Source organism: Aaosphaeria arxii (genome assembly GCF_010015735.1).
Source record: "Aaosphaeria arxii CBS 175.79 unplaced genomic scaffold BU24scaffold_7, whole genome shotgun sequence".
Classification (NCBI taxonomy): domain Eukaryota; kingdom Fungi; phylum Ascomycota; class Dothideomycetes; order Pleosporales; genus Aaosphaeria; species Aaosphaeria arxii.
Genome location: NW_022983480.1, coordinates 562,927 through 575,580, shown reverse-complemented (window position 1 = coordinate 575,580; position 12,654 = coordinate 562,927). Strand labels below are relative to the sequence as shown.

The 12,654-nt window shown below is 50.6% G+C and overlaps 5 protein-coding genes across 5 annotated transcripts; 3 read left to right on the top strand and 2 right to left on the bottom strand.

Annotated features, from left to right (window-relative positions):
- Positions 1–311: 311 nt before the first annotated feature.
- On the top strand, positions 312–679 carry BU24DRAFT_425258 (uncharacterized protein). The gene has a single exon (XM_033528699.1). It carries the CDS (start codon positions 358–360, stop codon positions 580–582), a length of 225 nt encoding a protein of 74 aa, XP_033380962.1. The 5' UTR covers positions 312–357; the 3' UTR covers positions 583–679.
- A 422-nt stretch (positions 680–1,101) lies between these two features.
- Positions 1,102–2,121, bottom strand: BU24DRAFT_411964 (uncharacterized protein; the record flags this gene model as incomplete). The annotated part of the gene is made up of 4 exons (XM_033526078.1): positions 1,102–1,150; positions 1,206–1,236; positions 1,389–1,850; positions 2,037–2,121. 4 exons carry the CDS (start codon positions 2,119–2,121, stop codon positions 1,102–1,104), a joined length of 627 nt encoding a protein of 208 aa, XP_033380961.1.
- A 413-nt stretch (positions 2,122–2,534) lies between these two features.
- On the top strand, positions 2,535–4,998 carry BU24DRAFT_464994 (uncharacterized protein; the record flags this gene model as incomplete). Its single annotated transcript, XM_033532240.1, has 2 exons — positions 2,535–2,781; positions 2,834–4,998. The coding sequence occupies 2 exons, from the start codon at positions 2,535–2,537 to the stop codon at positions 4,996–4,998; spliced, it is 2,412 nt and encodes an 803-aa protein (XP_033380960.1).
- Positions 4,999–8,786: 3,788 nt separating this feature from the next.
- On the top strand, positions 8,787–9,666 carry BU24DRAFT_425255 (uncharacterized protein). The gene has a single exon (XM_033528698.1). It carries the CDS (start codon positions 9,214–9,216, stop codon positions 9,499–9,501), a length of 288 nt encoding a protein of 95 aa, XP_033380959.1. The 5' UTR covers positions 8,787–9,213; the 3' UTR covers positions 9,502–9,666.
- A 29-nt stretch (positions 9,667–9,695) lies between these two features.
- BU24DRAFT_494590 (alpha-actinin-2) lies at positions 9,696–12,478 on the bottom strand. The gene is made up of 5 exons (XM_033534065.1): positions 12,298–12,478; positions 12,171–12,237; positions 11,706–12,058; positions 10,418–11,657; positions 9,696–10,366 (listed from the first exon to the last, which is right to left on the bottom strand). Exons 1-5 carry the CDS (start codon positions 12,351–12,353, stop codon positions 10,169–10,171), a joined length of 1,914 nt encoding a protein of 637 aa, XP_033380958.1. The 5' UTR covers positions 12,354–12,478; the 3' UTR covers positions 9,696–10,168.
- Between the last annotated feature and the right edge of the window lie 176 nt (positions 12,479–12,654).

Sequence of the window (12,654 nt, the reverse complement as noted above, 5' to 3'; positions counted from 1 at the left end):
AGGTTATCTGTCGGCTGTTTTCCATCCACCCCAAGGCCAGTCCGAATCCTACAACGGCCAGCCGTCCCCTCTAACTACTTGTGGGTGCGCATCTCTCAATTTCTTTTTGTCGATCTTTCTTGTTGCTTACGGTTGGGCCCAAGGATAGCACATCCCGTATCTGCGGGCGATAGCTGTCATGAAATAGCAGATTCATTGCAAGGTGATGCTAAATGTTCATCCGCAATGCGGTTGTTCCCAGACGTGTTCATCTTCCTCACGAGCACGATCAGCACTGGCCGAGCGATTCATTCTCAGGACGAATTTCTCACAGAATTGCGGCACCGCATCCAATTGTTGTGCGTGCTAGGCAGGGCCATGCTGCTCAACGCGAACCCCTGCGGAGTCTTTAGTGCAACCTTTATGATGCTGGCTTGCTTTCTCGCTGCGAGCCTGATCATCCTGGGTGTTGGGTTTTGGGCGAACACTCTGGAGGAATTAGCGGCGGCCGTCGGCCTCCTCCTGCTCTCTTCAGTCTTCTCGTCCGACCAGGCAGACGATGCACGTATTTGTTGTTCATTCTGTTCCCGAAGCGCGTCATGAATCGTCAAAGTGCTGGCCAAAATGCAGATGCAAGAGAGCGACCAGAGGCATCATCAGCGTAAAGGCGTGTGCTGGGCCTTGTGAGACGACGATTGAGGTAGCGGTCGCACTGCAGTGACTGCACGCCAAAAAGCTGCTCCAGCAGCAAATGAAAATTCATCTCAGCGCGCAGCCAGCGGGCCCTCGCTCCGTGCACTGCACCATTTAGCCGTTCACAGCCAATAGGGACGGCGGATTTATTCCCCTGCAATGTAATTATTGCTCTGCAACCTCCTCTTATGCTTGAGGGCTTGTGTTCGTTGTGGAAGACGGCCTCTGTTGGCCTTAACCGTTGCACTGGGTCGGCTTCTTACTGAGTGTGGTTTCGCCGTCCAGTGGGCGCGGCTCGCCGTGAAACCAAGCGTCCCTTTAGCATCCAGCATCTGGCTGCATCGCTCGACTAGGAAGATACTCGTACTGCAGCATTCGTGGTCAGCCCCTCCAACGCATGCGCGCAACAGGCATTCCCTGTCTAATCGTTCAGAGTCCCTTTACCCCTGGCCGCCATTCCGTCTCCCCACCGAGACCGCTACATCACAACGAGCATCATGAGCACGCGCAATTGGCGACTTCACCAAGCTCACCCGTGCGCGCTGCTCCCCCATGTCTTGAACCCTACACTTGTGTGCATTCACCCTGGTCCCTGTTACTTCCCTCGAATCCCTACACTATGTACCCTCGGCGAGCGGTGCACCGCGCACAATTCACACCATCTCCACATGCTCTCCGCTGCTCTGTTTAGTTATGCTCATGGAGGCTATACTTACAGATGCTGTCCCTACGTTCGCCGGTGCTCTGCAAATCTCGCACCACGATCTCCTTCAGTCTCAAAGCATGTCGTTCCTCCAATATCACCAGTAGATTGTCTCTTATACCTTCTTTGCTTGCCCTCTCCCGTCCTGCACCTCCGCCAACGGCCTGCAACATTACGCCCACGCCACGGCTCTCAATCCCAGTGTATCTCCTTTGTTTGCTGTTGCTTCTACTTCTGGCATGCGGAGCGTTTCCTTCCTTGTCCCTCTTTACCTCTGACAAACTGCCATACGCATCTTTAGCTTCCAGGACAACAACAGAAGTAGCAGCATACCCCCGTCCTGCTTCCTGCAACGAGGGTCGTGCTCCTCCTAATTCTACCGTTGTCAGCAGCGAAATTTGGTGTCGATTGAGGACATCGCTGCGATCCCTTTTGCTCACGTTGCTCATTACCTCAACTGCGGTTAAGCCAATCACTTTAGCAGGTATGCATATTACTTTCTTATTGCTTGCAGCTCAGCTACATCCTTCGCCATTTTGCCCTGTATTATCGATTTCTCCGGTGGTCCCCTGAAGGGACTTGTTCTTTCTGCTTCTTGTTCAACCTTGTCCTCCCGTTTCCTTGGATCCTCGCTTCATGTACGGTCGGATGGTTCACTTACACGTCCAGCAGAGGCTAAGTTTGGGAATTCGACCCCATAAACATTCCAAGGACGCGTGCGCGGCGCTCTGACCCAGCATATACATTTCGCCTCATCCTCTGGGCTCTCCATGGTCGTAGTCGTGTTTTCTTATAGCTTCTCTAGTGAGTTGAGGGAACCCCGGTCCGCCACTTCAGGATTCCCCAACCTATAACTTCCAACTTTGGAGCCACTATTGTTGGATACGCCTCCTATTAGGACGCTATGTTCTCATTCAATAAGACCATCCCTCCGCCACAGACAAGGCAACTTTCGATAACCTCCCTGGTCACCGATCCATCAGTCTCCACGTCAAGTTCAGACCCTTGGGCTTCGGATGTATCTTCACATGGGGATTTGACCTCGTCAGAGCAACGGGAACGCTCACAACCGACAAGGCGAAGCTCAATATTCAACCTTCGATCGAGAAGCAATACGGCCACCTCAACTGCCTCATCGTTCGTCTCGTTGTCGCCCAACATGTCGTCCTCTGATGGTCTTGCCAGTCGTTCTTCACAAGATCTCCGCCACCTAGCAGGCCATAACTTTACTGATCTCCCTGGGACTAAGCGAACACTGTTCACCCGAGGAAAGAGGGGGAAGAGAGTGAGCGGTCCGTTGTCCCCCGGACGTGAAAGAGATATCATTGAAGAACCGGAGTCGGCAGGCAAGAGAACATCTGTGTTACGGAAGGGCCGCAAAACTGCTGCTCAGACAGAAAGCGCCGGTATGCTTCAGCGCCAATGGTACCATGAATGATATACTGATATGCTACATAGCTCACCGTCTGAAGCATCGCATCTCCAGCCCTTTTGACTTCCAGCATCTGACTCATACTGATCGCCACCAATTCAATGCAATGGATCAATCCTCGGAGAATGAACTTGTTGCTGAATATTGGGCTGTTCGCGCATCGCAAGCGCCGTGCAGCGACCTCAACGGAATCAAAGCAGATAACCTGCACTTCAACAATTTCTCTTCTGAAAGCCTCGTTGATGCTAGCTCTCGATCTCCCTCAGCTCTGACATATAGATCCCCTCCCATCAGCCCCGAGCTATCCGGAGAGCACCAATTTGCTGAGACCAATGAGCTCAGCTCGACAGGCCGAGTGCTCAGAACGGCCAGATCTGTAGATTCATTCTCTCGACCTGGCATTAATCCTCGCCTCCACCGTCATACACAGTCGATCAATCCAACAATTCCTCCTACACGCACCTCATCTCGCCAGGCAACACGCTCCATTGATCAATTGACTGAAAATGACAATGTCCACGAGAGTGCTTCATCTGTAAGCCGATCAGCCCTGAATCGACAGTCTGGACTCTGGGATCATTTCTCCCCGTCTCCGAGTCCCTCTATCTTAGGAGCACCGCTCTCTTTCATCACTGACGAGCAAGCTGTGGTGGGTCATGCGTTCACCACTCCTGACGATCTTGCCATTCATCCCACCACTCCCCCTCCTTTCAGTCCTGGGCTTGAAGATGTCCTCGAGGAACCAGAGAGGTTCGCAAGCCCGCGCCCGGCTCCACCCCCTCCGGCAAGGGCATACAGCCCTAGATCACCCCGATCCCCGTACTTTGAATCGTTCTCATTCCGTAGCACGCAACGATCCCCAATCTCCCGTACCAGCAGCCGAGGCAGTCCCTTCGCTTCCCCCAAATCCATGGCCATGACACGCCCAATGTCACAAATGTCTGATACATTGGGCTCTCCGACATTCTCAAGAAGGCCTTCCATTCGACGGTCTCCGGCCGTTCGGAGAAAATCGAACACCTGGCGAGCGATTGATGAGTCCTGGGAAGACGATGTAGATTACATCTATGACAATGCTCTCGAAGCTGATTGTGATTTCGACTGGGATCATATGTCTGAAGATATCGACATGGAAGATAGGGAGCGCACACCAGAACAACGTGATCATGAACGCCCATCAACAGCATCATCGCAGAGGACATATCCTCCGCCTATTGGCCACGAAGGCTCAATAGATCAACACGGCCCCTTCTTCTCTGGGGTCTTCCGCCCTTCACTATTAGTCCCCAGCTCGAGCTCAGTGCCTGAATTGGATCCTAGATCAGCCATCTCTGCCTCGACTGCTTCTACAGGCATTCGCACGCCGTGCGATCCATTCAATCCATTGATCCACCATCAGAGTAATCTCAGTCTGGCACCATCACTCTTGGCACCGCCTGATTTCAAGGAAGATGTTTCAAGGGAGGACATGTTCGATGAAATTCTGGATGGGTATGAAGGATCTGATCGTCACTTTCCTCTTCTAGATCCCCATCAAAGCATTGCTAGCTCAACACGCAGCAGCCGCGTTCGATCCAGCAAACGGTCTTCCTATGACAGTAGCTTAATGTCTTCTGGACAAGCTTCTGGATCTTGGAGCTCACCAATTCGGCGCTCTGCTAGCTCATCTGGAAGTCTTCCTGAACTTGTACAATCTCGGCGTGCCCGCCACGATTTCAGTATGATTGTGGACGAGCTTTCTGAACAGGTTGCGTGCTTTGCCTCCTTTGGGGAAGACGACATGGACGATTCAGCGAACGACAACACTACGCCGCCAGGCCGCCAGTTGGATCAAACATTCTTCAACTGCGATGGTGAAGAAACTGGCCAAGAAACTCGAGCTTCAATTGAAATTCAGAGCAACGTTCGGGCTTCACTTGAGCTGGCTCGTCAAGGCTCTGTCCGCTCTTCCCACGGCCGCCTTCACCACCATAAGTACGCCTCATCTGATGGCGCGGCCAAGTTGCTCTCGAGTTTGGAGCCTGTCAAGTCTGAGGCACCACCACCAACATCACGCAGTCGAGCTGCTAGCTCTAGCAAGGTTGTGCGCGGTAATAGACAGCCATATCTGAGTTTATTTCCAGCCCCGCCTAAGCATGCACAATCATCGGCTTCTGCACCCTTGGCGCCAGGTCCCAATGGCAAGCCCTGACCTGTTATAAAACAACAAAAATCTCTTTCATTCACTCAGTCTTCCTCCTTATCTTGTAACTCTATCGGGCATTCGGCACATTTTGCCTAATGTTCGCGGCCCAGGGGGCTATTTGGTTATTGCGGGCCATTACCTTCGATTCTTGACGATACTTACGACACTGCATACTACTTTTCACTGTAGATATTACGATTTGACGAGGGCGATAGGCTTGTTGCTTTTACTTTCCTTGTCCTTCTGGACGGGCGCACATCTGTATGCTATCACCAGGGGTAATCAGGACGATAAAATAGGCCTGGGTTTGGAGACTTCGGTTGATTTACTTGTTGCATTTGCACCCACTCGAGAGGTACCGACTGCTCGAACTTCCTTTTGTGGTCCAATCTGGGGTTCTACTACAGGCGGCGTTATTGTTTTATTCAATCTGGCTGCTAAATCAAGCACCCCCGCTTTCGAGCGACGATCTCAGGGCGCGATTTCCTTTGTCAATCAAAATATAGAATAAGCGCAAAAAGAGCTGCGACCACGTATGAGGTGGATCTGGTTCCATACAGTGGACCTTGCAGCCATCCATGGCATTTCTTCATCATCGATCCGATCTGGGATCAATCGAAGAAAATGTTTACTATTAGAAACAATCGAAAACTTCTCGAAAAATCCTTCCAAAGGTTCAATTGAATACGTGACAGCCCAGCCACGCCAGTGCCGTAGCCAAAGAGCTGCGTCTGCATCAATCCTAGATGTCGGCGACCTGACACCGTCTATATCGCAGATGGAGGTACATGTAAGTATAGTATGCTATGTATTTGGATTTTCCAATTTTTTTAATTCGCCCCCCAAACTCATTTTCCCATCAAGGCTGAGCTCTTGCAGCTCCGTACCACGTCGGTCGGTCCTGGATAGGTCAAGGGGACGTTTAACGTATGCCCAGCTATCTCAAACGTTTGAACGTAGACGGTTGACCGTTACAGTAGGAACGGCCCGGATAATCTCCTCGGTGGCTTTCACGCCACGCCTCGATGATGCGAGCTCCAGAACGTTTCCGATTTCCTCGTCGTCACTGATTCATGGGACAAGGAATCTTGACCGGAAAGGGAAACTGGCAGATAACAAAACAACGACATTGACAGAAATGTTCAAAACAAAACCCCTGTCGGCACGACTTCGTTCCTGGTGCACGACAACCTGCACGAATTCAACCGGGTCGATCAAGCATGGCATGGCCTCAACAACCCTCTGCTGAACCCAATCCCAAGCAATATCAAACAACTACCGCGTCTTAATACAAGTAGCTCACATAACCGCGAAGCGAACAAACGCAAATTCATTGCACTGACATCTCCCTGAGCCCTGGCGATCAGGCCATGCCCCATGCACGTTCTCTTTTCTTTACTTCCCCATCCTATTCCGTCCCCAAGGAGACTAACAACAGCCTGTTTTCGTACAGCGTACATTCAACCGCTACGCTTTTCTCCACACTGCCCTACTGGCCCAAAGCATCGCTTCGAGAGATCATTGACAACCGAAAGGTCGTCCATGACATGTCTGCCCCCGTTCGCCTCCATCACGGCAATTGCTGGCGTTCCTAATACAGCATCCCGGCGAAGATACTGGCTGACACGGCAGCGATCATCACCTCTTTCGTCGGCCAAGTTGGACGAGAAGGGACGTATGCATGCAGTGTAACTGACAAAGCGGCAAATATCGTGAGACCGCCCAGAACGTCTTCTCCTGCCCCCGCCATTCGCATTACATATTCGTATCTTTGAGAGGCTAGTTAGTGCGTGCTTTGCGCATATTAAGCTTACAGTTGTACAACATACGCCCACCACCCTCCTCACTGATCGACTCAGTGACACTCGCTCCTAGCTTCCTCTCAGCAACGAAGGAAAATTATCACCGTCTATGGAGCAGTATGCAGATCTTAAGGGTCTATCATATGGTGAAGTCGGGTCGAACGGGATCGTCACAGACTCACAGCGTGGCCTCTGTTCTATTTCATAATTCTACCGGTCGCTTTTCTTTTCACATACTTCGCATTATGGCGCTCATGCGTTAGATGCAAGACGCGCGTGTCTGGATACTATTTCGAACAACCCGAACGGAGTACACATCCGTACAAATTGTGGATTATCGACCGTCCTGCGCTATCGTCCTCACCCACGGCGAAAGCCAAGTGAAGAACAATGCGACGCGAATACGATAAGATCTGTCTTGAACGCAATTCGAACCTCGTACATGTCAATTCGCAAGATGACATTGGAGATGCACATGCACATGCACATCTATCTCCTACAAGTCGCTACCAGTGTAGCACGACGCTGCGAAATGAAGGCCGAGTCCTCGTTCCCACCATCGCGTAGTAGAACGCAGGGAAACCCAAAGCCCCGTTTCCTGCCATACCTCGTCGTGTATGTACGGTTGATTGCAGCAGGCGGACGCCTCGTGTTGGTGGCGAGCTGTATATGTATGTAATATCTCTCCCCCCTCCCGCGTGAGCGAGTGGTGATTCGAGATCCATCGCTTTGATCAAACATTTCGTCTATGTAAGGTACCAAACCATATTTTTGGTGGCGAAGTACTTCATTGAATATATGAGAGCTTGGCAGGTTCGAGGGACGTATTGATAGTAGTGATTCAACAGATGCGGGTTTGTGGCATAGAACCTATACGGGAACGATCCGTAGACCGGTCTTTTGCTTTTCGTGCTGATGTCGGGAACTCCAGTTCACGCCCAAGATGAAGAACCCGTACATAATTTGGTTCAACTACAAAGTTTTATTTCTGTACCTGCATTCGTAAGGCACACAGTATAGATGCTGTAATTTTCACCACCTATACACACACTCCAAAGCACCACTCTCCCGTAGTCCCAGAGTACCAACATTTCGTTATTATGTACACTCACATCTGTCTCCATCGGTAACACACCATAGATTCCCTCATGCGCAGCTCCTGAATGCCGATTTTGAACTACATATTCTCTCATTCAAGAGAGCCCTACGCCTCTCACTACCAGCAAATGCCTTCCTCAACCCACACCAAACAAACCTCTCATCCCTACTTCGCCAAATAGCCCACATTGAGAAGATAATCATGATCGAGATCATTAACAGTAAAACCTAACCCTCATCCCCACAATAATCATCAACATTAGCCCTAAAACAGAATCGTCGCCCTTGCAGTTCACATATCAGGCACCCGACGCCAACGACATGCTATCTTTGGTCCCGTCCTTCCGCACATACATACACGAACGAGAGACTTATAACGTTCAAGCCTGTAATTCACCTACGTCTATTGACTGACTACCTCTGCACTTTTAGGTACAAGGTGCATAGGTGTAGGATGTACGTAGTCAGCGCATTCGCGTCCATGCTGACCGGTCGACCGGCACAGGGCCCCCGGGGACATGGATTGGATTCTTGTGAACCCCAGCTAAACTGTGCATATTGTTTCTTCTTCATAAGCACAGAAAACCAATTGATATCGTGAATCCAGTAGTAATAGCACTAGAATAGACATACATACACAGTCACTAAGTGGCCAACAATCCACCCAAACCTCTCAACAGCACGCCTGTGCATTGCAAAACTCCTTCCAAAAATCAATCACCCAAAGACCAAAACACTCGTAGTCACAGTCACCAGAAACATCAGACATTCAAACATTGCCGTACCCAAGTCCCGTTGTTCCCCCGTAGAACCACTAACTACCCTACCAAAGCTACCACAAAAAACATGAAACACCGGCCTCGAAGGCGACGATCACCACCACATCGCCTCGAAACGCGCGCGCGCAAGCGGCCCGACTACTGGGACACGGCACACGGAACACCCCATCAATCGTGCCTGAGTTTCCAAATCGCGCGATTACGATTTTCTCCGATGTAAGGTTGGAAACGAAAGCAAACGGGGGAAGCGGGTAGGGCGATCGTCATTCCCTTTTTCGGAGCTGTCTATACATGAGTCGTGCTCGATCAGGCTACCCATCTTCCTGTTTTCGTTCTATCTCGGCCCGTTTTGAATTGTGCTTGCTGTGCTGTGCGCGTTCTTTCTTCTGCATGGGCACAGATACGAAGGCAGCGCATGTTGGGTGAGGCTGGGTGACTGAGCGTGGTCTGATCGGAGGGATTCTCGTTCCTTTTCTCGGCAGCGAATTGGAGCGAATTGGAGGCAACGGAAGACAAATCATGAGCGTATGTAGAGGTTCAAAATGTACACATGGAAAGCCTGTATTTCGTCGAGTTGCTTGATCGGGCCATTGGGTGTTTGGGAACGGACAGAGACTAGGACTGGGTACCAACCGGGGAACTGGGAATGGTACGTTGTTGTTCTGGATGTCCCTGTTAACTACTTGTTCGGAGGCATGAATGCGACAGGTGCGGGTGTGCGGGAGCTTCGGTGGTATTGTACGGCGGGACTGGTATTTGTAAGTCTGGTCGGCGAGGCTGGCTCTGGGGTTTGGGGGCTTTCGGTTCTTTTAAGTGCCGTGCCGTGTTGATGGATGATGTCGGTCCTATTCTTCCTTTGCGTGGATGATCGCGGGAGGATTACGTTGGCAGTATGGGTTTGTGTCATTGTTTGTGATGAACGGTGTTAATGTAAGCGTGCATTGAGATAGTCATGTTTGGATCGGTTGCACAGTAGGTAGCTAAGTGTTGCGGAGTATTGATGGTGATGATGATGATGTTATTTGGGCATTATACATTACATATTGATACTCTTTCAAATGAAGATAAGGTCTTTTGTGAGAGCCGTGGGTGTTGATGGGGGTATAAACTACACAAAATACATACATGCCATGCTGGTCCGCTCCTTCGCGCGCCTCTTTTCCCTACAACCTTTGAGCCGGCCAGAAGAGGGAGATGTTCCTGTGCAAGTGATAACGAACATTTTGATGCTCGCTTGCTCGCTGAATATCCATTTCCAAATCCAACCAAAAACGACCTATGAAGACAGAACAAGATACCCAGGTTCCCCCCTACATGTCCATTTGAAGAAGGGAGAAACTCCGGTGTGGTCGCAGCCGCGAACCTGTATGCAAAAATCGAAAGTATCATGCGCTGGAAACAGAATGTGTCGAACGCTGTCTGAGGAAATCCATCGCCTAGGCGGGTGTTGCCTATGCCATTCGCTGAGAAGACAGAGGCTCTTCAAAAGGTGATCAGCTAGTCACCATTTACCTGGCCATTGCCGTGGCCGTTACCACCCATGTATCGATCCATGTAAGTGATGTAGTCGTATTTCGCCACATCTCTGTCTTCTTGCATGTCGGGGCCTTTGTGGGTAGGCATGGTAGATACGAGGTCTTCGATGATCTCGTCGGGAACAAGCGAGTGGCGGAGGTCAAGCTCAGTCACATATGGCTGCAATAGGTCAGTTTCAACATACTCGACAATTCCGTTTACTAAGCTTACCTTGCCGTCAGCAACCTCTTTGAACGATTCGAATACTTGCTCGGCTGTGTTCTGGTCTTCGGTCTCGTCCACCATAAAGCGAATGAACTGCTCGAAAGTGACATAGTCTCGACCGCCGCTTGTCTCACGGAACTTGCTGTGCATCTCTTCCTCATCGTATACGAGTCCCAGACTTGCCAATGCTGCCGAGAATTCCAATTCCGCCAGCGAATTAGATACGTCGCGGTCGAAATGCCTGAAAACGGACTCAAACTCCTCCAATTGAATCGGCGTAAGATTCGTCATGTTGCGCGCAACCATCTGGTTCTCGAGAAAAGCGAGCTTCTTAGAAACAGACGAACGTACAAGACCTAGCTCATATTCTAGTTCATCGTATGTGTATGTTGTGAAGTCGTTCTCTTCAATGTTAGCTTCGGCGCACTGATCGTCGATACCAGCAATGATGTTCAAGTATTCATCCAATGGCTGTAGGGACTTGCTAAGCTGTTGCGTATGGGCCAGTTGATCCTCAACATCGCCTTCAAGTCCAGATATGGAGGTCGAGAGCGTATTCAGAGCCAGCGCAAAATCGTTTGCCTTGTCAGCAAAAGATTTGCGGAGAGCGTTCTTGATATCTCGAATCGTCTCGTTTATGATTTGCGAACGGTCACGTTCGGCCTTCATGAGCCCTGCCCACGCGGTATCCAAAGCTTCGAGACTGAGCTCGGCTGGAGGCTCGTATGGTCGCAGTCGGTACGTAGAGAGTTTAGTCTTGATGTTTCCCAAGAGACCCACCAGGTCTGACTTCTCCGCAACCCAAGTCCGCTTGTTCTTCCGCTTGTAGCCCGTGAACTCGGCGGACTGAGCCTTAGCATCGATGTATGTACCATCGAAATGAGCCTCCTCCCACTGCGTCCGCTGCTCGGCGATCTGGCGAAGGAGTTCCCGCATGCGCTTCTCAAAGTTGTTCTGCATTTCCCAAGCTCCTTGCATATTTTGTACGAACTTCTCCACTCGGCGACCGGCGTTCTCGACGCGCTCCATCTGAGAGAAGGCATGGAACCAGTAGGCAATGTAAGTCATCAACGAACGTTCATCGGGTTTGGCGACGTCGCAGACATCTTCTACATCGAGCAAATCGGGGATACCGATCTCCTTGCTTGCGATATCGAAAGCTAGTTGCATGTTACCTCGGTGGTCGCTCTTGTCCAATGCGTCGTAGTCGATCAAGTCGGGGCGGTGGATATCCAAGAGGGCGCAGCTACTCCAATATTAGTCGCGTGCATTTTTGTAGCCGGTATGCACTTACAATGCCAGGCCATCATTCCAACTCGACGAGAAGTCTCTAACCTCAACCTCGTCATAGCACGCAGTCTTCCGTTGACACCACAGGAGGAGACCCTCTTTAGCACTTAGACCCTCTTCGCTAATGTCACTAATTGTGAATCGCAGAATTAGTGTCCATATGAGGCCAAGAATAATCTTGCTATTTCCGTCGACAACATCCTCTGCACCAATGTTGGTCATCTGGATCCCCCTGTTTCGGATGAAGTCGAGAGACTTGTTGACATTCTCGAATTTCTGTACGCGGAGCTTCGGTCGGGAGGCATAGCGGCCGAGGGACTCGTTGCCCAGGATTTCGAGGAGGTGGATAAGGACAATCTATCGAGAGGAATTGTAAGTCACTTGGCAACAAAAGAGCGGTATGAAGGCGGAAGAAGATGCCGAGTCTAGACAGAGAGACGATGAAGGAATAAAAAAAAGGAATGCGTACGCCATCGGAGAGATCCTTAATCAAGTCCTCAATCTCTACTTCTCTGATCTTGAGTTTACTGTTGAGCCTGCATGAGGTGGGTCAGTGTTGTTGTACAGCGAATGCGGAGCGGGGGTGTAATGCGGACCATTTTGTGAAGGTCTTCTGTTGGACTTTGACCCATTGCTGTTCAAGCGGCGCCATGGTAGGCTGTGTGCATCAGTACTACTACGTTCTTATATTTGGTCAGCAGTTGAAGGTGGTAGCAATAGCAGTGGTGTGGGGGATGTTGACGGCGTGAGAGAGGGGATGGATGTTTTGGCAGTTGGTGAGGGACTTGACTTGTTGTCAGGGCCTCTGACTTACCTAGATGGTTAGGGGTTTAGTTCCATCCAGATACCCAACCAATAAGAGATGAGATGCACCGCAGGGATCTGTGGACTCGCACTATGCGGCTACACTACACCCGATACGGCATTATGGCGGGAGTCGGCTCGTTGCCAGG